The sequence below is a fragment of the Rana temporaria genome, chromosome 13 (assembly GCF_905171775.1).
Source record: "Rana temporaria chromosome 13, aRanTem1.1, whole genome shotgun sequence".
In the NCBI taxonomy this organism is placed as follows: domain Eukaryota; kingdom Metazoa; phylum Chordata; class Amphibia; order Anura; family Ranidae; genus Rana; species Rana temporaria.
Window position 1 is genome coordinate 42,899,827 of NC_053501.1, and position 23,958 is coordinate 42,923,784.

The window sequence follows — 23,958 nt, forward strand, 5'->3', positions numbered from 1 at the left end:
GACTGCAGTATGCAAAAAGTCATGTGGACAAACCACAGAAGTTTTGGGATTGTGTTCTGTGGACTGATGAAACTGTTTGGGCCCATGGATCAACGCTATGTTTGGAGGAGGAAGAACAAGGCCTATGATGAAAAGAACACCTTGCCCACTGTGAAGCATGGCAGGGGTTCAATCACGCTTTGGGGCTGTTTTGCTTCTGCAGGTACAGGGAAGCTTCAGCGTGTGCAAGGTACCATGAATTCTCTTCAGTACCAGGAGATATTGGATGACAATGTGATTCAGTCCGTCACAAACCTGAGGCTTGGGAGACGTTGGACCTTTCAACAGGACAATGTTCCCAAGCATACCTCCAAGTCCACTAGAGCATGGTTGCAGATAAAAGGCTGGAACATTTTGGAGTGGCCATCGCAGTCACCAGACTTAAATCCGATTGAGAACCTCTGGTGGGACTTAAAGAAAGCAGTTGCAGTGCGCAAGCCTAAGAATGTGACTGAACTGGAGGCTTTTGCCCATGACGAATGGGCGAAGATACCCGTAGATCACTGCAAGACACTTGTGTCAAGCTATGCTTCACGTTTAAAAGCTGTTATAACTGTAAAAGGATGTTGTACTAAGTACTAAGATTGAATGTCACTTGGGGGTTGAATAAAACTGATAATGATGTGAGCACAGAAAAGACATTTGTGGTTATTTCATTATAAATGTTATGTTATATTTGTCTGACCTACACGTGCCTCTTTGATTTAATTGTAAGCAGGATGACTGAATGATCAAAATCAATGTCAAACTGGCCAAAACAATCAATTTCAGTGGGGGTTGAATAATTTTGAATACAACTGTAAAAGCAAAATGGAAGGATGAGGTAAGTGAAGGAGGACTGCACTAAGGTAAAGGAAGCTATTTAGGAAAAAAAATTGTACCTTTACAACCCCTTTAAGGAGATTACAATCTAAGGTCCCTAACTCACATTCATACATACACGAACCAGGGCCAATTTAGACAGGAGCCAAAAACCCTCAAAGCATTGGGAGGAATATGGGAGGAAAACGGGGGACCTGGAGGAAACCCACACAGGCACAGGGAGAACATGCAAGGCAGGTAGTAGTACAAAATCGTTGAACATATTTTGCAGCATCTAAATTTGAACTTGAACTAATTGGAGATCTTAAAAAGCTGACCTAATGTCCCTTTTTGTTATCAATTTCTCTGTAGGAAAATACTGTCCTCACCACCGGGGCCGGAGTTCCCATTGGTGACAAACTTAATGTCCTTACGGCCGGCCCTCGGGGGCCACTGTTGATGCAGGATGTGGTGTTCATTGATGAGATGGCGCATTTTGGCCGGGAGAGGATCCCTGAGCGAGTGGTACACGCTAAAGGAGCAGGTGAGATATTGTACCACGGACCCTAAGATCAGCCTCTCTATCCCAGTTGTCTGGATTGGAGAGTGTAACGGTCACCACCGTTTACGACATTTCATTCCACCAACCCACGACAGCTTATCTGACACTCCACAATCTAGCAGACACGATCCATCCCATTCCCCAAATAACCGAGACACAAGCTCTAGTTACTGGTTTCAAAATGTATGAATGACTTTAATGGTTCCTTAGCTTTCTTATATACAGTACAGCATGTTAAAGTTAATCACAGGGACAAAGAACTCTCCACCCACACAGTACACAATGGGGGGGCTTCAATACACCTTCTCTTAGACAATGACATCCAGTTGAGCTAATCATTAGTCATCTCCCAGACGTCCCTTCTCCGCAATTAGAGGAGGTAATTACTACAGCTTGATAAGTCACATTCCACATACAAAACAGTGGCCCGGATTCAGGTACGACTTGCGCATTATTTGCGGAGGCACAGGGCAACGATTTTGCCCTACGCCCCCGCAAATAATTTGCGCTGCCCTCGATTCACGGAGCCGTAGCTCCGTAAATTGCGAGGGCGCGCCGGCAAAATTGCCCGGCGTAAGCGCGCGCAATGTAAATGATCCCGCCGGGGGCGGGAATCATTTAAATTAGGCGCGCTCCCGCGCCGAGCGTACAGCGCATGCTCCGTCGGGAAACTTTCCCGACGTGCATTGCGGCAAATGACGTCGCAAGGACGTCATTTGCTTCAAAGTGAACGTGAATGGCGTCCAGCGCCATTCACGATTCACTTACGCAAACGACGTAAAATTCGAACGTCGCGACGCGGGAACGCTGGGTATCCTATAGCATTGGCTGCGCCTGCTATTAGGATGTGTAACGTTAAGCGAAACCCGACGTACGCAAACTATGTAATTTGCGTACGCAGGGCTCGCGCAACGTTGTGAATCAGTGTTAGTATGCAATTTGCATACTATACACAGATCACAATGGGAGCGCCCCCTAGCGGTCATCGCTAGAATGCAGCCTAAAATCTGCGTGGCATAAGAGCATAAGAACTCTGGTTTGTTTGGGGTGAAGCTTGGTTTTCTGTGTTTTTTGCCATCCCTCAAAATTTTTGACACTGCTTGGGGACGTCCCTAAGGTCAATGCTGCTGTGTCCGTCCATGAACGGAAGAGAAAATAGGATTTTTGTACTCACCGTAAAATCCATTTCTCTGAGTTCATGGACGGACACAGCAACGGCGGATCCAGGGGGGGGGGCAACAGGGAAATTGCCCCCCCCCGAGGCAATCATGTCACATTGGCTTTAAAAAAAAAAAAAAAAAAAATTTTTTTTTTTTTTTTTTTTTTTACTATTTTTTTTTAAACTGCTTTGTGGCAACGGCGGATCCAGGGGGGGGGGCAACATGGCAATTGCTCCCCCCGAGGCAATCATGTCACATTGGCTTTAAAAAAAAAAAAAAAAAAAATTTTTTTTTTTTTTACTATTTTTTTTTAAACTGCTTTGTGGCAACGGCGGATCCAGGGGGGGGCAACATGGCAACATGGCAATTGCTCTCCCCCCCGAGGCAATCATGTCACATTGGCTTTTAAACTGCTTTGCGGTGCCTGCAGCTCCCGCTGCCGAGTCTCTAACTCTCTCTCCCTCTCTCATCACCAGGGCTGGTAGGCTGCTTTGAGCTGTAGCTGACTGCAGCACTCCCCTCTCTCCTGCGTGTATGACACCGGGCATCTCTGGCTGTGTGTGAGAGCTGGGTCTGTGTTCGGCTGTGCTGCCTGTGCTAGACCTGCTCATGTGATAGTAGATGGAGATGGAACACTGATTGAATCAGTGTTTTGTCTATCACACAAGCCCGTCTAGGGTGGGACTTTGCTAGAGCCGAACACAGACCTACAGCTCCTGTTTGTTCCATGACACACGTCGGGAGAGGAGATACCTGCTGTGTGTGATCGAGGCAATGCCATGGTGAGTGCCATGCACAGTGTGGCTGCATTAATAGACAAAAGTGGGGCTGCATTCATATACAGAAGTGGGGCTGCATTCATAGACAAAAGTGGGGCTGCATTGATATACAAAAGTGGGTCTGCATTGATATACAAAAGTGGGTCTGCATTGATATACAAAAGTGGGACTGCATTAATATACAAAAGTGGGACTGAATTTATACACAAAGGTGGGGCTGCATTCATATGCACAGTGAGGCTGCAATGGTGGGCACTGATGAGGCTGCATTGATCTCTTGTACCATGTGTTTAGTCTCTGACCATCCCTTGTACCATGCCTGCAGTCTCTGACCATCTCTTATACCACGTCTGCAGTCTCTGACCATCCCTTGTACCATGCCTGCAGTCTCTGACCATCTCTTATACCACGTCTGCAGTCTCTGACCATCCCTTGTACCATGCCTGCAGTCTCTGACCATCTCTTATACCACGTCTGCAGTCTCTGACCATCTCTTGTACCATGTCTGCAGTCTCTGACCATCTCTTGTACCATGTCTGCAGTCTCTGACCATCTCTTGTACCATGTCTGCATTCTCTGACTATCTCTTGTACCATGTCTGCAGTCTCTGACCATCTCTTGTACCATGTCTGCAGTCTCTGACCATCTCTTGTACCATGTCTGCAGTCTCTGACCATCTCTTGTACCATGTCTGCAGTCTCTGACCATCTCTTGTACCATGTCTGCAGTCTCTGACCATCTCTTGTACCATGTCTGCAGTCCCTGACAATCGTCTACAAACTATGGGATAGATTTATGGCATTTATATTTAAATATTTTTTACTAGTAATGGCGGCGATCATTGATTTTTTAGCGGTACTGCAACATTGCAGCGGACACATCGGACACCTAATAGAGTTCTGTAAGCAACACCTTATTTTCTGGCAGTGCCCCTCCCGAGACTAGACTCTGGATCCGCCCTTGCCTTTGTAGTGGAAACACAAATTGCACCTGAGAGGGGTTTTAAACATTCCCCAAAAATATATTCATAGATACATTTTACATGTGTTTTAAATACTGTTAGGGCCCCGTACACACGACCGTTTTTCTTGGCAGAATTCAGCAAGAAACTCGATGGGAGACGTATTCTGCCGAGAAAACCGGTCGTATGTACACTTTTCGCCAAGGAAACCGACGAGGATCTCGTCGGGCCAAAAAGAGAACATGTTCTCTATTTCCTCGTTGGCCAATGGGAAAATTTGGCTCGCCGAGATCCTCGGCGGCTTCACAAGGAACTCGACGAGCAAAACAATGTGTTTTGCCCGTCGAGTTTCTCGGACGTGTGTGCGGGGCCTTAGGGCCCTTTCACACGGGCGGACGAACGGACCGTTTATTACAAGTCCGTTTACGGACTTGTAATGTATCCCTATGGGATTGCAGACGTTAGCGGATGATGGATCCGCTAACGTCCGTAACGATCCGCGTCCGCAAAGTTCCGCTTTTTCAGACGGAAGAAAACCCTATTTTTCTTCCATCTGGTGGAACGGATCGGATGAATACGGACACACGGTCCGTATTCATCCGATTCCCCATAGGGGAGAGCAGAGCAAAGACAGGGCGGTCTCTTGACAGTGTGCGGGGACCGCCCTGTCCGCCGACAGCTCAGCGGGGATTTACGGAGGACCCCCGCTGAGCCGACGGACACACACGGGGCGGATCAATACGGATCCGCTCCGTGTGAAAGGGCCCTTACAGTTACTACATTTTTTTTTTATAATTGTCTAATTTTACCTTGCAGATCAGGATTCTGAAAGATGACCAGCAGAAAAAGCCAACATGGGTGCTTTTTTGTATTGGACGGCACCGTCAATCTACCAATGGGAACATTTCCTTTAGATTTACCTTCAACTATGGAGCCTAACCATATAAAGAACAAATAAACACAGGCAGGACCCTAATGATGAGTAGCCAACTCATTACAAATGTTCAACCAACCATACAAATATACATACCTGGTTTATTTTGCAAACATACCAGATTTGATATAACCCTCATTCATTTCCACTTAGCCCTGTGTTGACCTGATCCCATCTTATTAAGTCAATGTTGCATTTCATTTTGCCCTGAGATTAACAGAACTCCAGCTTCAATACCAAACATAAATACAATACACAAACGCTAATAACGACATACAGATGTGACCTCAGGTATAATCTGTCTGTAGGTTTCTTCCATAAGAGACACAGACCTCTTAGGAGGTTCCTATTTATTCTCAAGGTTGTGTGTGCTGTTTGCAGAATCCCAGCTCAGGGAAGGAATTAAGGCTCCTGCTATACTGTGAAGAAGACTGGTATGTGGGAGAACATCAGACCTCAGAGCAGCAATTAACCCAGAGAGATGAAAGTCTGAGCTTCCAAATCCAGGCAATTTACTGCAAAGAAGCTGAACGAATGTACTGCTCATCTGCTCATGTATTTATTCCTGCTGTCCTGAATCTTCCAATCTTTCTCCCATTCACTTAAAGTGACCCTGTCCCTATAGAGATGCAACTAAACTAAAGCCAGTCTGTAAAACAAAATGCTGTATAGGTATCTTTCCAGTAGCCTGTGTTTTAAAAACCCCTCTGCATCCCGCCCACTGCAGGTAACCTAAACTTCTGTCAAATGCTTGCTCCCCCCCACTGTGCACTGTAGTCTCTCCCACCAACTCCTACACCACTGGACATACACACCAATGGGAGGAACCACAGAGCATGGAAGGGGAACAGGTGTTTGACACTCCAAAAAGTGTAGGATATCTGCAGCACACAAGGTTCAACAAAACTGTGGAGTTTTAACACACAGGTCAAAGGAAAGGTAAGTATAAAACATTTTATTTTAAAGGCTGGCTTTAACCCCAAAGAGCCAGATTAACGTTTAGGCTGCTTTCACCATGAGGTGTCGGCGCTTTACCGTCGTTTTTGAATGGGCATCGCGGTTGTCGTTTTTGAATGAGCGGTGGCGCTTTGCAGGCGGTTTTAACCCTTTGTATGTGCAGTTGGTAGTTTTTTTTCTTATATTTACAGTGCATCCAGAAAGTATTCACAGCATTTCACTTTTTCCACATTTTGTTATGTTATAGCCCAAAATGGATTAAATTCATTAATTTCTTCAAAATTCTACAAACAATATGAAAGAAGTTTGTTTGAAATCTTTGCAAATTTCTTAAAAATAAAAAAAATCACATGTACATAAGCATTCACAGCCTTTGCCAAGACACTCAAAATTGAGCTTGGGTACATCCTGTTTCCACTGATCATCCTTGAGAATTTTTCTCATGTGAGGAGCCCTGACCAATCCCCACTTGGTATTGGCAGGGGGCAGGCTTCCTATATAAGCTGAGGTAACAGCTCACTGGGGAGGAGTTGTCAGCCGGGTGAAGTAGAGAATGGAGTCCTAGATAGCAGCAGGTGCCCCATCACTATCTGGGGGGGTGCAAGGCCCAGCGTAGGAGCCCGGGAGAGCTGGGAGGGAGTCTCATCCTTACACGGTCATTGAAGAGGTCTCCTGAAACAGAGGGGCTGGAGAAGCTATTGGGACAGATGGACTTTTGGCCGGTGAAGGTCGGTGAGTGTGACACAGTGGATGTTCTGGAAGAGGCATGCCAAGAGAGCTGGGTGCGAGGACAGGGGGAAAAAAATTAATAATAAAATTGACATAAAACTAACCCCTATTTTGTAGACGCTATAACTTTTGCGCAAACCAATCATAAACGCTTATTGCGATTTTTTATCAAAAATATGTAGAAGAATACGTATCGGCCTAAAATGAGGAAAACATTTTTTTATATATATTTGTTGGGGATATTTATTATAGCAAAAAGTAAAAAATATTGCTTTTTTTTCCAAAATTGTCGCTCTATTTTTGTTTATAGTGCAAAAATTAAAACCGCAGAGGCAATCAAATACCACCAAAAAAAAACTATATTTGTGAGAAAAAAAGGACGTCAATTTTGTTTGGGAGCTACGTCGCACGACCGCACAATTGTCAGTTAAAGCAACGCAGTGCAGAATCGCAAAAAGTGGCCTGGTCTTTGGCCAGCCAAATGGTCCAGGGCTTAGGTGGGCAAACACACTCAGAAAACCAAAACCAGACAGAAACAAAATCCATCCAAACACCAGCAAACAAAATATACAGTAAACATTAAGTTAGAAGTGAACCATAAACCAATGGACAGAAACCCTAACAAGCAAACTAACTAACCAAGTGACAGAAAACCTTACTAGCAAACTAACTATAATACAAAATGTGCAAACAAACAGGAAAGCATTGGTAAACAGAGTAAAACTGGAGGTGCAACGAACAGTAATAAGGGGAACCAGGACTGGAGTCAGGAACAATCGGAGCAGATAAGAGGCAGCAAGGTATTGGATACAGGTACAGAGCAGGGGCAGGCTCTGGCTCTGGCTTAGGCTCAGGCATGAAAAGGCTCAGGATAAATCAGCAAGAGATATCTGACTAGCAGGCAAAACACTGCAGCAAGAGGGAAATGTAAGGCCCCATGCACACGAGACGCTGCTAAACTCGAGTTCAGAGGCATTTGGGCATTTTTTTCAACTGCCCCTGAACACATTTAATGTTATCCTATGTGTCCATGCACACAATCACGTTTTTTGGCGCTTTAAAGCAGTTTTATGTCCGTTTTTCAGACGCAAAATTTTGGGTTAAGAAGCTTTCAGTTTTCACGGTAAAACGCCGCTAATCGCGGCAAAACGCGGTACCGGCATCAGGACAATATGCCAGCACTTGAATAGACAGCAAACAAGACAGATTTTATCTTGCAATTACAATTGGAGAGTACAATCTAAGAGAAAATATCCATAAATATTGATCAGTGGCTGTACACTATGTAAGCATTTTGGTTAGACTGTAATATAAGGGGAAGAGGCAAGGAAGGGTCTATCTTTGAAAAAAATAAACATTAGAGGTAATTATTTGAGAGACAATAGCCACAAATATTGTGCAGTGGTTGAACAGTGCACCTTACGCTAAACAATGCATTCTAAAACAAAAACATACATATGTATCACATTGTGCATATGCACTTTATACCTTCCTGTTTACTTATTAAAGTTTAATACTATGAATACTTGTGCATATTTACCAGAACTGATATAAAATTTGAAAAAGTTATTCAGTCTGTCAAAAAGGCATTGCCGATTCTCTTAGCATCACTGATTGCCTATTACTGAACAATAGGAGTACTCACAATAAAGATTTCTTCCACAAGATGTAGAATGCACTTCCAGCAGAATCATGAAATGTACCCTAATAAAGCAATTATGGAAAGGTTGAAAAGGACAGGCTGGAAGATCAGGCCAGGATTCATTAGCTGGAATCTTCTTCTGAAGATGGAATAATGACTGTGTGCACAGGTGCTCTGCTACAGCTGTATGGGCATACATCTCTGCTTTACAAGGTCACTTAACACTGTATGTATAGTAGTAAACTGTGGAGGAGTGGACACAATAGAAAAGAACAACACTGTTGTAGCAGACACAGTTAAGGCCCATACACACGATCAGACTTTTTGACAACAAATGTCAGACGGACCTGTTTGATCGGACAATCCGACCGTGTGTATGCTCCATCGGACAAATGTTTTGTGTTTTTCATCGGACAAATGTTTGCTGTGAAAACAGACAAACTTTCCAGCAACAAATGTCCGATGGAGGATAATCCTATTGTGTGTACTTAAGTCCAAAGTACAAGCATGCATGCTCAGAATCAATGCTAAAGATCAGCCTACAATAGCATAAGTTGCCCAAAGGGCTGATAAACCTTGTAATTTGGTGAAAGTTAGCTGAAAAAGTCCTGTTGGGTGTATGCATACCAAGTTCACGGACAACGCCCTTCGGACAGAAATCCACGGAAAAGTCTGATGGAAGTCCGATCATGTGTATAGGCCCGTACACACGGACGGACTTTTTGCCAACAAACTTGAAAATCAGCAAGTTTTCAAATTAGTCCGACCGTGTGTACGCTTCATCGGACAAATTTTTTCGGGTCTCATCGGACAAAAAGTTTGGTCTGCAAACGGGCAAACTTTTCGGGAAACAAAAGTCCGATGGTGCCTAGTCCGACCGTGTGTACAGCAAGCCATCGGACTTTTGTACAAAGTGCAAATACGCATGCTCAGAACCAATGTTAAAATCAACCAACAATAGCAGTTAACCAAAGGGTGGCGGTAAAGAGCAGAAAAACCACGTGATGTTGGGAAAGTTTTAGAAAAGTTTGCAGAAAAGTCCGAGCGTGTGTATGCTACGGGTGTGACCAGACAACTCCCTTCGGACAAAAATCCAAGGGAAAGTTTGTTTGATGTCTGACCGTGTGTACGAGGCTTTAAGGTTCATTTTTTTTTTAAATAACAATCATGTTATACTTACCTGCTCTGCGGAAGGGTGTCCTCTTCGTCCTTTTGAACTATGTGGGGAAGAACCAAAAGTGTATTTTTGCTCTTGTGTGACTGTCAGAATGGTCTTTTGTCACTTTACACCAGTGTTGAAGGGGACATCGGAGTGCGGTACGTACCAAAAGGTAGCCTGGCACTCTATATGGCGGGAGGCTATGAAGCAATTGGGCTGCTATGGTCAAAGTGCTCAGAACTGGCTACTAACGTCCAGGCCTGGATCACCTGCGGACACTGCGGGAGCCGCTTCTGAAAGTGGTATCGCCGGCCTCTCCCCCATGGGTGCTACAGGTGGATTGGATCAAGTGTGTCGCCACCATTGCTCTGGAACCAGCTCCTGTGGTCCCTGCCACCATTACCATGTCTGCTGAAGTTGCTGCTACTTCAGCTACCATGGCTGCTCCAAAGCCAGGTGCAACAGTGATCTCCCATGGCCACGGTCGGGGCCACCTATGTTCCTTGATAGTGGAACCTCCCAGGGAGAAGACTACTGAGCCGGGTAAGCCTGATGTGAGTGAGGGCAGTGTGCCTGTTGGGACTGTCAAACCTGTAGCCACAAATGGAGCAGAGTCAGGAAAGGCTGCTGCTGCATGTTCAAAGTTTAATCTGCTCCCGGCTGAAGAGTTCTCTACAGAGTCTGATTCTGATATTCTGGCTGATCGGATCTCTGAATTGTTTTCTGATACTGTTTCTTGGCATTAGAGATGGTCTGATGATAGTAATGCTGAGCAACAGTGTGAGCCTGCAGAGGAGGAAGTTCTCTCAACTACCCATACCTCCAGTATTAGGCCTGAGATGTCTGTGTCTACATCTCCTGTTCCTTGTCTTGCAAGTTCTCTGGAAGAGGAGTGGTGTGCCACTCTGCAATAATTTCTTATCTCAACTATAGGTTACTAAGTGAACTTTATTCTCAAATAGGCTGAAATGTATTTTGGAAGAATGTGTCACTCTCTAGGGAGTGGGGCCTTCTTTATTGTGTCAATATTTCTATGTACTCTATGTACAGTTATTTTGCTAGGGATTGTATATATACAATTATATATTAGGATATATTGCTGTGTTTGCATCACACCTTTGGTCACTCTTGGATGAGGGTAGACAAAACTTCAGATATGCATATAAAGGTTTATTCTGCACAGATCTTGCTATACTAGTAGATTATACTATATTGTATTGCCAAATGTCATATTATTAATATTGCATAGTCCAATGTTTTAATGTGTTTATACTCTACATCTTCCTCAGATGAGGAGAGACAGTACCCTAATCGTGTACAGTAATGTTCATCTTCAATTACATCATTGTGTAAATATTAGCTAGATAGATATTTAGGCTCTAATGTTATTGTTATTGCTTTTTTTACTTGGTACCATGTGGAATGCCAAATGTAATTCTACATAAGTTATTTTTCACTTGTCTTCATGTGGAATGCCAAATGTATTTGTTATTAAAGTTCATCATTTCCTGTTCCCCTTCCCTATCCACATTTTGCCAGGACATCGGCTCTCAGGCTTGAGAGCATATGTTTTTCTTTTTGCAGACTCCGAAGACGTAGTCTCCTTGGCAGAGGGAAATTGTTGCACCCTTGTCCTAAACAGGGCTGCTAGTAAATTTAGCTGTGCTAGGTGGTAGCTAGCCTGGCTAATTTGTAGTCTATTGATCAAACGGGGTTCTCCTAAGCCTGGTGTTTACTGTGATTTCTCCCTTTTGTCAATATGTAGCACTGTTACCTTTGGCATCGGTGTGATGAATTATAGTGGATTTAGGTTTTGAGTGTATATACTTCTCCCAGCCAATCAGCAGGAGTTTCTTTGGCCACCAAGAATGCTGAGATAGGGTATTTACTCTGTGAAGGTCAAGTGATTGGGTTTCTTTTCCACTCGGGCTGCGGCCTTGGTGGGCGTGTGTGGAGCAGCAGCAGAGGTGTAGGCCTGAAGCCTGGGGCCCTGCCACGTGAGACCAGGGATCTGTGGGAGAGAGCCTGGTCATTGCCGGGAGGCATGGGTGAGGAAGCTGCCAGAGGGTCAACCACTCTTGTTGCCAGAGGCATGTGTAAAGGGATGGAGTTTTGTGTAGCGGATGAGTTCTACTGTTTTTAACAATTCCATAATACCCCTATCCAAGTTTATTCCCCTAATTAAAATATAAAAACAAAGCACTGGAAAGTTCTTCTAAATAAAGTGTATATTATGCCTGGCTGTGCAGAGTGGGGAATCTGCGTCTCATTAGGGTGTGCGCTACATCCATTTGACAGCACTGGGCCAATCACAAGATCAGCTCTACCACATGAGAAAAGGGGAGTGAGCCACATACTCCTCCATATCTTAAAGCCCTGGGTATTTCACATCGCTCTTGATGTCAGAATGGAGCAAGATGAGAGGGAAGGAGAGGTAAATATATGCTAGTGGGGAGGAGTGAATTACAGGTGATCATCCTGCTTTGCCTGACATAAGAAAAGAAAGGGGTTATATGGTACTTTAGTGTAGAGCAGGGGTCAGCACCCTTGCAAGCTTTTCCACATTAAGGGGTTGTACACATAGGCATATGCGCATTTTTTGAAGGAAACGCAGGTTCTTGCTGGCAGAGCTAGCAGAAGATCCTCCATAAAATATGTGCCTAAAGTATTCATGTTTAGGCACGTACAACCTTTAGACCTGTACAATTCTTCTTTCTTTCTATGTGTTTGTAAACGTACTTTGTGAAGTTCTCCACACATTTACTTCTTTGAATTCTCTGACACATATTGCCAATGCCCTGCACTTCTATGTCACAGAATTCACAGAGCTTGCCACCGAACTACAGAGGTGCTGAGAGGAGGAGTTTCAGGAGGCAGAGTTAGTACTGGAATCCCTGCTTGCATGCAGCAAGGTTCAATGGGATATGTAGTCCTTAAAACGGTTGTGCTCCTTTCTCTATCTGCAACGTAGAGAGCGTCCTGACTCTCCTGTAGTCCAAGGGAGGGGGCGAGCATGACACTCCACACCAGGTAGAAAGCCTTGCATTACTGTGTGGAGTTACAGGCAGAAGAACAGAAAGTGAGGATTTCTCAGAAGAAATAAGGACATTTAAAAGCAAAATCGAAGGATGAGGTAAGTGAAGGAGGACTGCACTAAGGTAAAGGAAGCTATTTAAGAAAAAAAATTGTACCTTTACAACCCCTTTAAAAACAAGTAAATAGCAGAAGAGAAGCTGCAAAACATGCTGGGAATCCAGGAAATTGTGGAAAGAGATGGCCAGCAGTCAGACAGCACTCACAACAAGAAGGGATATTTTTCCGCTGAGATGCCTGACCAGCAGCTGGCTCAGCCTCTCAGTGAGCCCCTGAGAACCTGAGCCAGCCACTCCTGCCCCTTAAACAGCCCAGCGAATGTAAGTGCTGGGCCCAGTGAGCGCTGGAGGGGCAGAGCAGAGAGCCGGTGAAATTAATTATCTATCTATCTTTCTATCTATCTGTTGAAATCACTTTTGCAATCTATGTTCTGATTCTGTATCAAAATAATAATAATAACCATTTGAATGTCCAGAATTGCATTGCTCTTGTAGATGACTTCTTGAAACCAATGATCCAAATGGACAAACTTCAGGATTATAGCAACACAATTGTCCTTTGCTATTTATTTCATTAAAGCTAATTGTGTTGGTATCAGTAGTGTTATTAAAGGCTTCCTTGTGTCTATTAGTGGATGTAATTGATGTTAGGACTGTCCTTGCTCCTCTGCGATACAATTATCTCTCATTAGTTGCCATTACTTGTGTGTCTGTGTGATTACACTGATATCCGGGAAAGTAAGTGATACCAAGATGTATAATGCAATCAAGTTGCAGGCAAACAGATATTGCTTGCTTGTTGGAATAATGCTATTGTAATAATGCTGAGCTGTAATGAGTGCTGTTTATTTTGTCTGTTTAAGAAGAAAACTCTAGTCTCTCATTCATATAGTAATGACATGATGACATAATTCACCTTCTTCAGCCTGTGAAGACCTCTGAAAAATATACTGTAAAATAGAACGTGTGGTGGCCTAGACTCAGGAGTGCTATGTTTTTATGGAAGATGTTATGATACTAAATTTTGTGTCCTGCAGTGCTGGAAAGGTAAAAGACTGATACAATTTGTGAGGAGATCTCTGCTGTACAGGTACCTCTCCCAAAATAACACTCCATGTCCACAGGTACAATCATTACTTCCCTCATTTAACCCCACCACTATAGATGAGGTTGCTAATCTTTTTTCTAACGTCCACCTAACCACCTGTCCCCTGGACCCTGTTCCCTAGCAAATGCTATGGTCACCCTCAGGCTCTATCCTTTACTATCTCTTCTGGCATCTTACCCAACTCTCTAAAACATGCATTTCCCCCATACTTAAAAAGCCTTCATTGGACCCCACCAATCTTAATAACCTATGCCCCATCTCTTTGCTCCCTTTTTATCCAAACTCCTTGAACATCTAGTATTTTGGACGGAATGTCCCTGGGAAAATGGGGACTGAGACTTCATCCTTATTACCCATCCTTCAGGGAAATCCTTCTCCAACCACGGTGCACGGCTGCCCACAGTGACTAGCGGCATCCCGGCCCCCAATGTCGCCTCCAAAGCGGGCTTCTGAAGCCATAGCCAAGCTGGACAAGTATCGCCATGACGGCCGGGAGCATGTGGAGGAAGATGGCGCCGTCCCCATTCAGGCTGCGGAGGAGCCTCCCTCAGGTGACACTGCCAAGATCCTCGAGGCTGTCTCCCTCTGCCAGACCACCCTTACCTCCAAGATTGAGGAGGTCAAAATAGATATCTCCCTCATCCGGCAGGATATTCAGAGGCTGAGGGAGAGGACGACCGAAACTGAGCACAGGGTGGACCGCGTGGAGGCAGACATCGCACCCCTGCAGGTGACCACGAAACAGCTTCAGCACCAACTCAGCATCATCCTGCACAAGCAGGACAATATGGAAAACAGACTAAGAAGATGTAACCTCCGCTTCGTGGGTCTCCTCGAAAGAGCCAAGGGTTCTGACCCCCCCACATTCCTCTAGAATCTGCTGATTAAAACCTATGGCAGAGAGACAACATTTGTGGTGGAGCGTGCCCACCGCCTGGCTGCTCGGCCCCCACCATCCGGCGCACCCCTGCGCACTTTCATCGCAAAGCTCCTGAACTATAGGGACAGGGATGCTGTGCTGTACCTCACCCGGGAGCGGGGGAACATCCCGGTAGGTAATGTCACCGTTGCTGTCTTTCCGGACTTCTCCGCCGAGGTGCAGAAGAAGAGAGCGCAATTCTCTGAGGCCAAGCGCCAGCTGCGCATTCATCATCTCACCTATGCTATGCTGTTCCCCGCGAGGCTCCATGTGGTCTGTGATGGAAAGACACAATTTTTTGAAGACCCTGCTGCTGTCCTGTCTTGGCTGGAACATCGCGGGGCGGCGGGCCCTGCTCAAGCCTGAGCCCTGCACACTCCTTCCGCCTCTAAGCCGCTGCTCTGGGCTGCCTGGATGCGGCATGGCTGCTCTGGATCTGAACTGCCCACACCTTCATGAACCGTGAGTTGGGGGGGACTTTCCCTTTTTTTTCTCCCTCCTGTTTTTTTCCTCTCCTGCTGTTACCCCCCACTTGTCCCCCCACTGATCCCCCATGGGCGGTCTGGCCCCCATGTGCTGCTTCTTTGCCAAATGTTGCCACTTGTGGGCCCTCTCCTCTCCTCTCCCCCTGGACCCCCATTTGTTGGATCCTTTATGTTCTCAGACACTCCATCTGTGCTCACTTGAACTGGTTGCACATCCTCCACCCCACACTGCTGTGTGCTCAACAGTTACTAGTCGCCCCACCAACCCGCCACGATTGATCTTGGACTTACGCAACTGTCCTCTGTGTTTTTGATCTGGCGGACCATATTGTTTTTTCAAGTTCTGTTTCCCTGGCCAGCCGCCATCTCCACGGCCGTGGAGGATGGCTTTTTGTACATAATGCCGTGCTGGTCCAGAGATGGCAGAGTTTATAGGTTAAATTTAAAGTGTTATCTGCATTTGACTTACCTCATGTTTCTACTTCATTGTATTCTCTATGCATGTCTCGATTGTTTTTTAATACTAGGGGTGACACTCTGTGCAACCAGCGTTGCTAGTTTTCTGACTCTTGCTGCTTGCTTGCACAGATCTGCCGCTCTTTTAGGTGTGATTCTCCTCACCCTTCATTACGCATTGTACCGCACTACATATACCTATGTTTCTCCTACCGGTTGCCGCATACTGTGGATCCGACTGCATGCTAAACCTCCCTGGGACCCACCATGGCTTCGCTTAAATTAGTTACATGGAATGTGCGTGGGCTCGATGCTAAACCCAAACGTGTAGCTGTCCTTTCCCACCTGAAATCTCTGCGTGCGGACGTGTGCGTCCTGGTCGAAACCCACATTAAGTGCCAGACTTAAATGGCACTAAAAAAACGTGGGTGGGTTGGCTTTATCATGCCCCCCACACTTCTAACTCCTGCGGGATAGCAATCCTCATTGCCAAAACAGTGCAATATTAATGAGAGTGATGAAATAGGTCTGCTTGGCAGTGAGGAGGCAGGAATTGTATTTTTGAAGGGAAGATTTATATTAGCTGAAACTTAGTATTGCGCCACAGGTGCTCAAGAGTGCAGCTATGTTTTTTCATCAGGTTTAACTTGATGTATTTATTCAGCCTTAGAAACCATTCAACTTTGTCAGTAGCGTAGTAGAAAAAAGAAGGGTTAAGGTGACAAAGGTTTCTACGGAATATTGTTTGGCTGTTGGAGGGAGAGGAGGTGGAAGAGAGTGAAACTAATAAGGTAGTGATCACAAAGAAAAGGATTGTTGGAGAGGTTGCATGGAGTGTATAGGTGAGAGAAAACAAGGTCAAGGGTGTTGTCATCAGAGTAAATAGAAGCATGTATTCAGGCCAAAAGAAGAGGTTAGACTGATAAGTTTAGAAGTAGCAGGAGAATTAGTATTAACAAGGATGCTGAAGTCACTGAGAATGATTGTGGGGATTTCAGAAGAGAGAAAGTAGGGTTGCCAGGCAGAGAAGTCATCAAGAATGGCTGATAAAGGTCCAGTGGGCCGGTAAATCACAGCTATCCTTAAAGAAACTGGAAAGAGAAGACGAATTCAATTTGCCTCAACTGAGGAGAGTGACATAGAGGGAGGTGGGTGAGGTTCCCAAAAGGTGCTATGTGGGGATAGAAGGATTCCCACTCCCCCTTCCTTACATCCACTGGGTTTGGGGAAGTAAGTCCAGAGAAGGCCACCATGGAAGAGGGCAGCAGGAGGATCAGTGTCGTATTCATGAAGCCAGGTTTCTGTAATGGTGAGTAGATTAATGGAGTTAGTGATAAAGAGGTCATGGAGAGAGGTGAATTTGTTACAGACAGAGTGGGCATTCCAAACGGTGCAAGAGATAGAGAATCTGGTCCACACAACCAAATTGTGTGGAGCAAAATTAAAAACCGTGAAGGGAGTCTGAATGCTTTATAAATGCACTGTATATATATATGATTTTTGTTTGTCCAAAAAGTTATATGCTTGTACTACTACAGAAAATATTTGTACTACTACAGAAAATATTTGTTCTCTGGAAGTTAAGATCGTTTTCCGTCTTCTGAAAAACGACAAAAAAAAATTCGAACATGCTTTAATTTTTTATGTCGTTTTTGAAAATGTCGTTTTTTGTGTTGTAAAAAATGATCGTGTGTGGGCTAAAACGACATTTCAAACCCGCGCATGCTCAGAAGCAAGTTATGAGACGGGAGAACTCGTTCATAATGGAGTATGCACATTCATCACGCTGTAACAGACAGTAGAGCACAAATCGTCTTTTACTAACACGGAATCAGCTAAAGCAGCCCAAAGGCGAATGGAACTTCCCCTTCATAGTGCCGTCGTACGTGTTGTACGTCACCGCGCTTTGCTAGAGCATTTTGAAAAAACAATGGTGTGTGGGCAATGTCGTTTTTTATGATGAAGTTGGAAAAACTTTGTTTTTTTTCATGGTGAAAAACGTTGTTTTCTTTCATGACAAAAGGTGATCGTGTGTACGGGGCATCACTGTGGTACTGTCATCTTGATATTGTAGCATATGTGTACACTTGGTTAGACACTTGGGCCCGGATTCAGGTAACACTTACGCTGACGTATCTTGAGATACGCCGCCTAAGTGCACAGATGCACTGTCGTATCAATGCGCCTGACTCTTAATGGAAGATACGCCTGAAATGTGGCTTCATCCGACCAACGCTGGCCGCAAGGGGCGCTTCCATTGATTTACGCGCCAAATATGTAAATGACCGAGATACGCCGATTTACGACCGTACTTGCGCCCGTCGCAGTAATCTACGCCGTTTACGTATGTTGTACGTCCGGCGTAAAGTTATTCCACATATAGGAGGCGCATCCCATGCAAAGGTATGGACCACGTAACAGCCATCGTATTTTACGTCGTTTACGTAGTACTACGTGAATAGGGCTGGGCGTAGGTTACGTTCAGTGATTCGACGTATCTTAGGCGTTCGATCCGACGTGATTCTGAGCATGCGCACTGGGAAGCGTCCACAGGATGGCGCATGCGCCGTTCGTTCGGCCATTCATTTGCTTGGGGTCACGCTTAATTTACATGTATCACGCCCACCTTCCACCTACTTTGAATTAGGCGGGCTTGCGCCAACGAATTTACGTTACGCCGGCGCAACGTACGGAGCGAGTGCTTTGTGAATACTGTTCTTGCCTCTCTGTGTTACGTCGGCATAGTGCATATGAGATGCGCTACGCCAGGCATAAAGATGCGCTCAGGTATGTGAATCCGGGCCTTGGACTCTAACTTGGAGTTAGAAAAAAAAAAGACTGTGAGTAATCCTCTCGTGTTTATTAATTGACCAAATGTTACAGTGTGACTTATGCATGGTAATGTGCTCATTCCAATTTCTATGGGGAACAATTTAACAATTGATTTATGTGGCATACTGGCTAAGTGGTTAGCATTTCTGTCTAGCAAGGCTAAGATCGTTGGTTCAGATCTCAACCACAAAACTACTTTGGTTTCCTCTGTCACTCCAAAAGACATGCTTGTAGGTAAATTAGCCCTTGCAAGTTTATATAGGAATGTGAGATAGCCCTCTTCCACACAGGCGGACTCCGTCGATACGGAGTCCGCCAGCTCCCGCGGGCTCAGCGGGAGATCTCTCTGCTGATCTCTGCTGAGCCAGCGGATGACAAGTCCCTCTCTGCTCACTGAGCGGGGCGGGGCTTGTGCAGCGCCGCTGTCTTCTATGGGGAGATCTGATGAAAACAGATCAGTCCGATTTTGGCTGATCGGGTCGGATGTCAGCGGACATGTCTCCGCTGATATCCGACACTCCATAGGACTGCATGAAGCGGCTGTTCAGGTCCGCCGTCAAAACCGACAGGCGGACCTGAATGGTCCAATCGTGTGAAAGGGGCCTTAGGACCCTAAGATTTGTAAGCTCCTTGAGGGCAAGGATTGATGTGAATGTACAAAATATATACAGTATGTACATTTTCAGTGCTATATAAGTACCTATAATAAATAATACTGTTCTGTTAATGGCCTCCAATAAAGATGCAGTTGATTCTAAGTCTGTCTCCTATTCTGCTTATCAAAGATAAAACAGAATTTGTATATGGTACTACCACCAACCAGAAAGATGTACGTGGAAAGCCCATCCAAGGGAAAGATACCTGAAGATGCTTTAGTATCAGCAAGATCCTCACACCTACTAGGGAAGGTGCAGCAGATGGGAGATAAATATAGATTTTCAACACCAAATTACTTAATCAGGCATCTGCACAGTTCCAATGTGGCTCTCTGAGTAGGGAAGCATGCTGTTTCCTTGTGTGGTCTGGAACCCTCCCAGTAAAATTCAAGTAAGCTTTAATATCAAGCTCAAATACAATTGAAATTTTAGCAGGACCTTTTTCAGCGGGAATGTGGGGGAACCTCTAGCACCAAATGTATGTACTGGCAAAGGGGGCTGAGGTGTGCTTAAGGTCTATTGATGCTGAATGCTATGGATCTATTGCTGCTGGGGGTGTATTTTGTTCCTGGGGAAGGATATATTGTTGCTGGGGGAGCTGTTGATGCTGGGGGGGTTATATCATAATTATTTCCAAATGTTGTCATGTTACAACCAAAAACGTAAATGTATTTCATTGGAATTTTATGTGATAGACCAACACAAAGTGGCACATAATTGTGAAATGGAAGGAAAATGATAAATGGTTTTATTTATTTTTTACAAATTAATATCTGAGAAGTTTGGCGTGCATTTGTATTTAACCCCCTTTACTCTCATAACCCTTACCTAAATCTAATGGAACCAATTGCCTTTAGAAGTCACCTAATTAGTAAATAGTGTCCACCTGTGTGTAATTTAATCTCACTATAAATACAGATGTTCTGTGAAGCACTCAGAGGTTTGTTAGAGAACCTTAGTGGACAAACAGCATTGTGAAGGCCTAGGAACATACCAGAGAGGTCAGGGATAAAGTTGTGGAGAAGTTTAAAGCGGGGTTAGGTTATAAAAAAATATACCAAGCTGTGAACATCTCACGGAGCACTGTTCAATCCATCATCCGAAAATGAAAAAGAGTATGGCACAACTGCAAACCTACCAAGACATGGCCGTCCACCTAAACTGACAGACCAGACAAGGAGAGCATTAATCAGAGAAGCAGCCAAGAGGACCATGGTAACTCTGGAGGAGCTGCAGAGATCCACAGCTCAGTTGGGAGAATCTGTCCACAAGACAACTCGTAGTCGTGCTCTCCACAAAGCTGGCCTTTATGGAAGAGTGGCAAGAAGAAAGCAATAGTTGAATAGTTGAAAGAAAGCCATAAGAATTTCCATTTGCAGTTTGCGAGAAGCCATGTGGGAGACACAGCAAACATTACTTTTTGGCCTAAAAGCAAAACGATATGTGTGGAGGAAAACTAACACTGCACATCACCCTGAACACACCATCCCCACCGTGAAACCTGGTGGAAGTAGCATGATGTTGTGGGGATGACAGCGCTTGAGCTATTTTGCAAAGGAGAATTGGCAAAAATGTCACTCTCTAGATGTGCAAAGCTGGTAGAGACATACCTAAAAAAACTTTCAGCTGTAATTGCAGGGAAAGGTGGTTCTACAAAGTATTGACTCAGGGGGGCTGAATACAAATGCACACCACACTTTTCACAAATGTATTTGTAAATAATTTTGAAAACCATTTATAATTTTTCTTCCATTTCACAATTATGTGCCACTTTGTGTTGGTCTATCACATAAAATCCCAATAAAATAAATATTTGGTTGTAATATGACAAAATGTGGAAAATTTCAAGGGTATGAATACTTTTTCAAGGCACTGTATCACCTGATAAACGTAAAAACACTAAACACTGTATTGGCTTCTTCCCCAGCAGAATTATATGACAACAGGGAGAAAGAAATATGTAAAAACCACTAAATTGCAGGTAAGGAAGGTTAATGTCTTAAGAACAGTTCAGTATTCAAACTGCCAGGGCCAATTTAAAACAGATTTACGAATTTCCAAAAATGATTCCACAAAGTGGTGAACAGCAGGCAGTGTGACAGGAGAAATAGCAAAGCACCAAGGAAACAACTGTCTGTAATGACATGAGAACTATGCAGGGCCCATTAACTCCTCCATAGGAAATATCTGCTCATTTTATGAGTACGCCCACACCTCTCTGTATGCACTGATATTTCTCAATCCTACCCCTGTTATTACTGCACTATGACAGGCTTGACACAAACCTCTAAATAGAGAATAAAGTTATTCTCAGTCTTACCCTGGCAGATAATAACACGTAATGGCATTATCCATCTTACTTTTAGTATACTGCTAAGTAAAATAATAAGTCAGAAAATTGCTCTCTTTATTTATGTTTATCTTCTGTGCTGTACAATTTCTGGAAAAAATCTAGACAAAAAATAAAACGCATATATATAATTTTACAGACTATGTCAGTGTATACAAAAATGTCATATATGGAGGCATAATGCGAACTGTCAAGCATTTAAATGGAGAGATAAACAAAAAATAAAGTTTTGTATGATTATTAGCTAAGGAAACTTGTAGTATTCTGGAAAATGCACCACCAATCTCATTTTTTTTTACAAACAAGTAAAATGTCCACAAGTACTTCAAAAAGTACAATGATTACTACAGCAGCGCTACTGTCACTTCTTATTGTGACCAGCTTTCATATGGAATAAAACACACATGAAAGGAAATCTGAATTACAAGTGGTGAAAAAAGTCCAAAGAAGTACAGATGGTGGTCCTAATGTGGTATTGAAGATGTGCACCTCACACCAGACTCTGCATGCCGTACGTCATACACCCCTAGAGGTACTCACTCACCAGAGAGTAGAAAACATCAAGCCTTCATATGTTATCATCGGTTGTCATCCACGTCATGGACAGAGTCACAGTTTGCACTGGATATCCCATAAGTACTCGGATAAAAGAAAACTCACAATAGCCTAACTCAGTTGTCTTATCCTTTATTCTTCAAATGACAGGCTCTATAAAAACCGACAGTAAGGTAATTCTTGTCATACCAGCATTAAAATAGCGTTATTCACTGCATAGGGAGATGAAAAAATATTGTACTACGAGGACAGTATCCACCGCTAGCTTCCAATAAAAACGTCCTGGTCGTGGAATGCAAAAACGTCACTTCCGGTTGCCGTAAGATCACACCCTCTATTTTCTCTATTTTCTGTTGGCTTGATATTTAACTTGATATCTATTTTATTGAGTACAAAGGAAATTGTTTTTGGTCACTTGAGCCGTTGGGCATTTAGTATATACAAAAAGAAAAAAAGGGTGCACCAGCCTAGTGCATTATATGGCACCATTTATTGAAAAAAAGGTAACACACCATTGTACTCGCAAACTTTGATAGGTTTTAGGCTCATAACATGCACTGTGACAGATGGAACTTTGATCATAGCTGCAACCAGCGGGCCTTAACAGATAGAGATGATGGTGACCCAGTGTAGGAAAAAAACAATTCAGTCACAGGGAGTATAAGAGGACATGGGCCAAACAATGAGATTGGAGGAGAAGCGGTTTAACCTTAAGCTGCGCAGGGGGTTCTTCACTGTCAGGGCAATAAGGTCCTGGAACTGTCTTCCACAATTGGTGGAGTCAGTAGGGAGTATTATAAATTAAGTGACACTCGCTCCTTGGTGTAACTATATCTGTCTGCTGCTGTATATACTATTCCCTAACTAGGGGACAAATGTGACAATAGATATGGACTAAACCCCCCCACTACATCCAAAAAAACTATGTACCGGTATATAAAATCAATACATACACTGGTAACTAACATAGTAGGTCTCCAGACGCTTCTGCCGTGTAGGTGGACTTCCTATAGTAATACTGGCAATCCGGGGTATGCAGGCAAAGAATACATAAACATAGGACTCCTTGTAGTGTAAGATCCTTTAAAAACCTCTATTTAGATTATGCATCTTATAGTAAAACTCCTTAAATTGTATTCAGCGTAATAATATGTGAGAAGTGACCTCAAAGCAAGCGTGAAAGAGAACCTGGTTGATGGAGAGTGTGATGAGGCTGAAGCATTATGGGTGGAACTGCATACAGATGTGCGTAGTTCAAAATTAATCATTGGAGTTTGTTATAAACCACCCAATGTTAATGAGGAGGTGGAGACTCAGCTCCTTGCACAGATGGAAAGGGCTGCAAGGTCTGGGACGGTGATAATAATGGGGGATTTTAACTACCCAGAAATTGACTGGATTAATGGCACTTCTGGGACAGTTAAAGGACAAAAATTTAAAAACCTATTGCAGGACAATTTTATGGTGCAGTTTATTGAGGCCCCAACTAGGAATGATGCCCTGTTGGACCTGATAATCTCAAACCATGCAGAGCTTATTACTAATGTTCAGATAAAGGAACACCTGGGTAGCAGTGATCATAACATGATTTCATTTAATGTTAACTATAAGCAAGAAATACATACAGGAAATATTAAAACAGTAAATTTTAAGAGAGCAAATTTTCCAAGGATGAGGGCTGCTCTCCAGGACTTGGACTGGGAGGGACTATTGGCACAGATGAACACAGAACAGAAATGGGAATTCTTCAAAAAGACTGTGTGGAACCTCACTGCAAAGTAT

The 23,958-nt window shown here is 44.0% G+C and overlaps 1 protein-coding gene across 4 annotated transcripts in view; it reads left to right on the plus strand.

Moving 5' to 3' along the window:
• Positions 1-23,958, plus strand: part of LOC120920034 (catalase-like) — a 68,948-nt gene that overhangs the window by 16,015 nt on the left and 28,975 nt on the right. For 2 of the 4 annotated variants that reach the window (XM_040331939.1, XM_040331942.1), the window contains 2 exons: positions 1,213-1,384; positions 5,618-6,401. In XM_040331939.1, the coding sequence (XP_040187873.1) occupies positions 1,213-1,384; positions 5,618-5,661 (216 nt within the window). In that variant the 3' untranslated portion in view covers positions 5,662-6,401. Of the gene's footprint in view, positions 1-1,212; positions 1,385-5,118; positions 5,584-5,617; positions 6,402-23,958 lie in introns of those variants that run through there. The other 2 variants (XM_040331940.1, XM_040331941.1) reach the window with 2 other exon arrangements.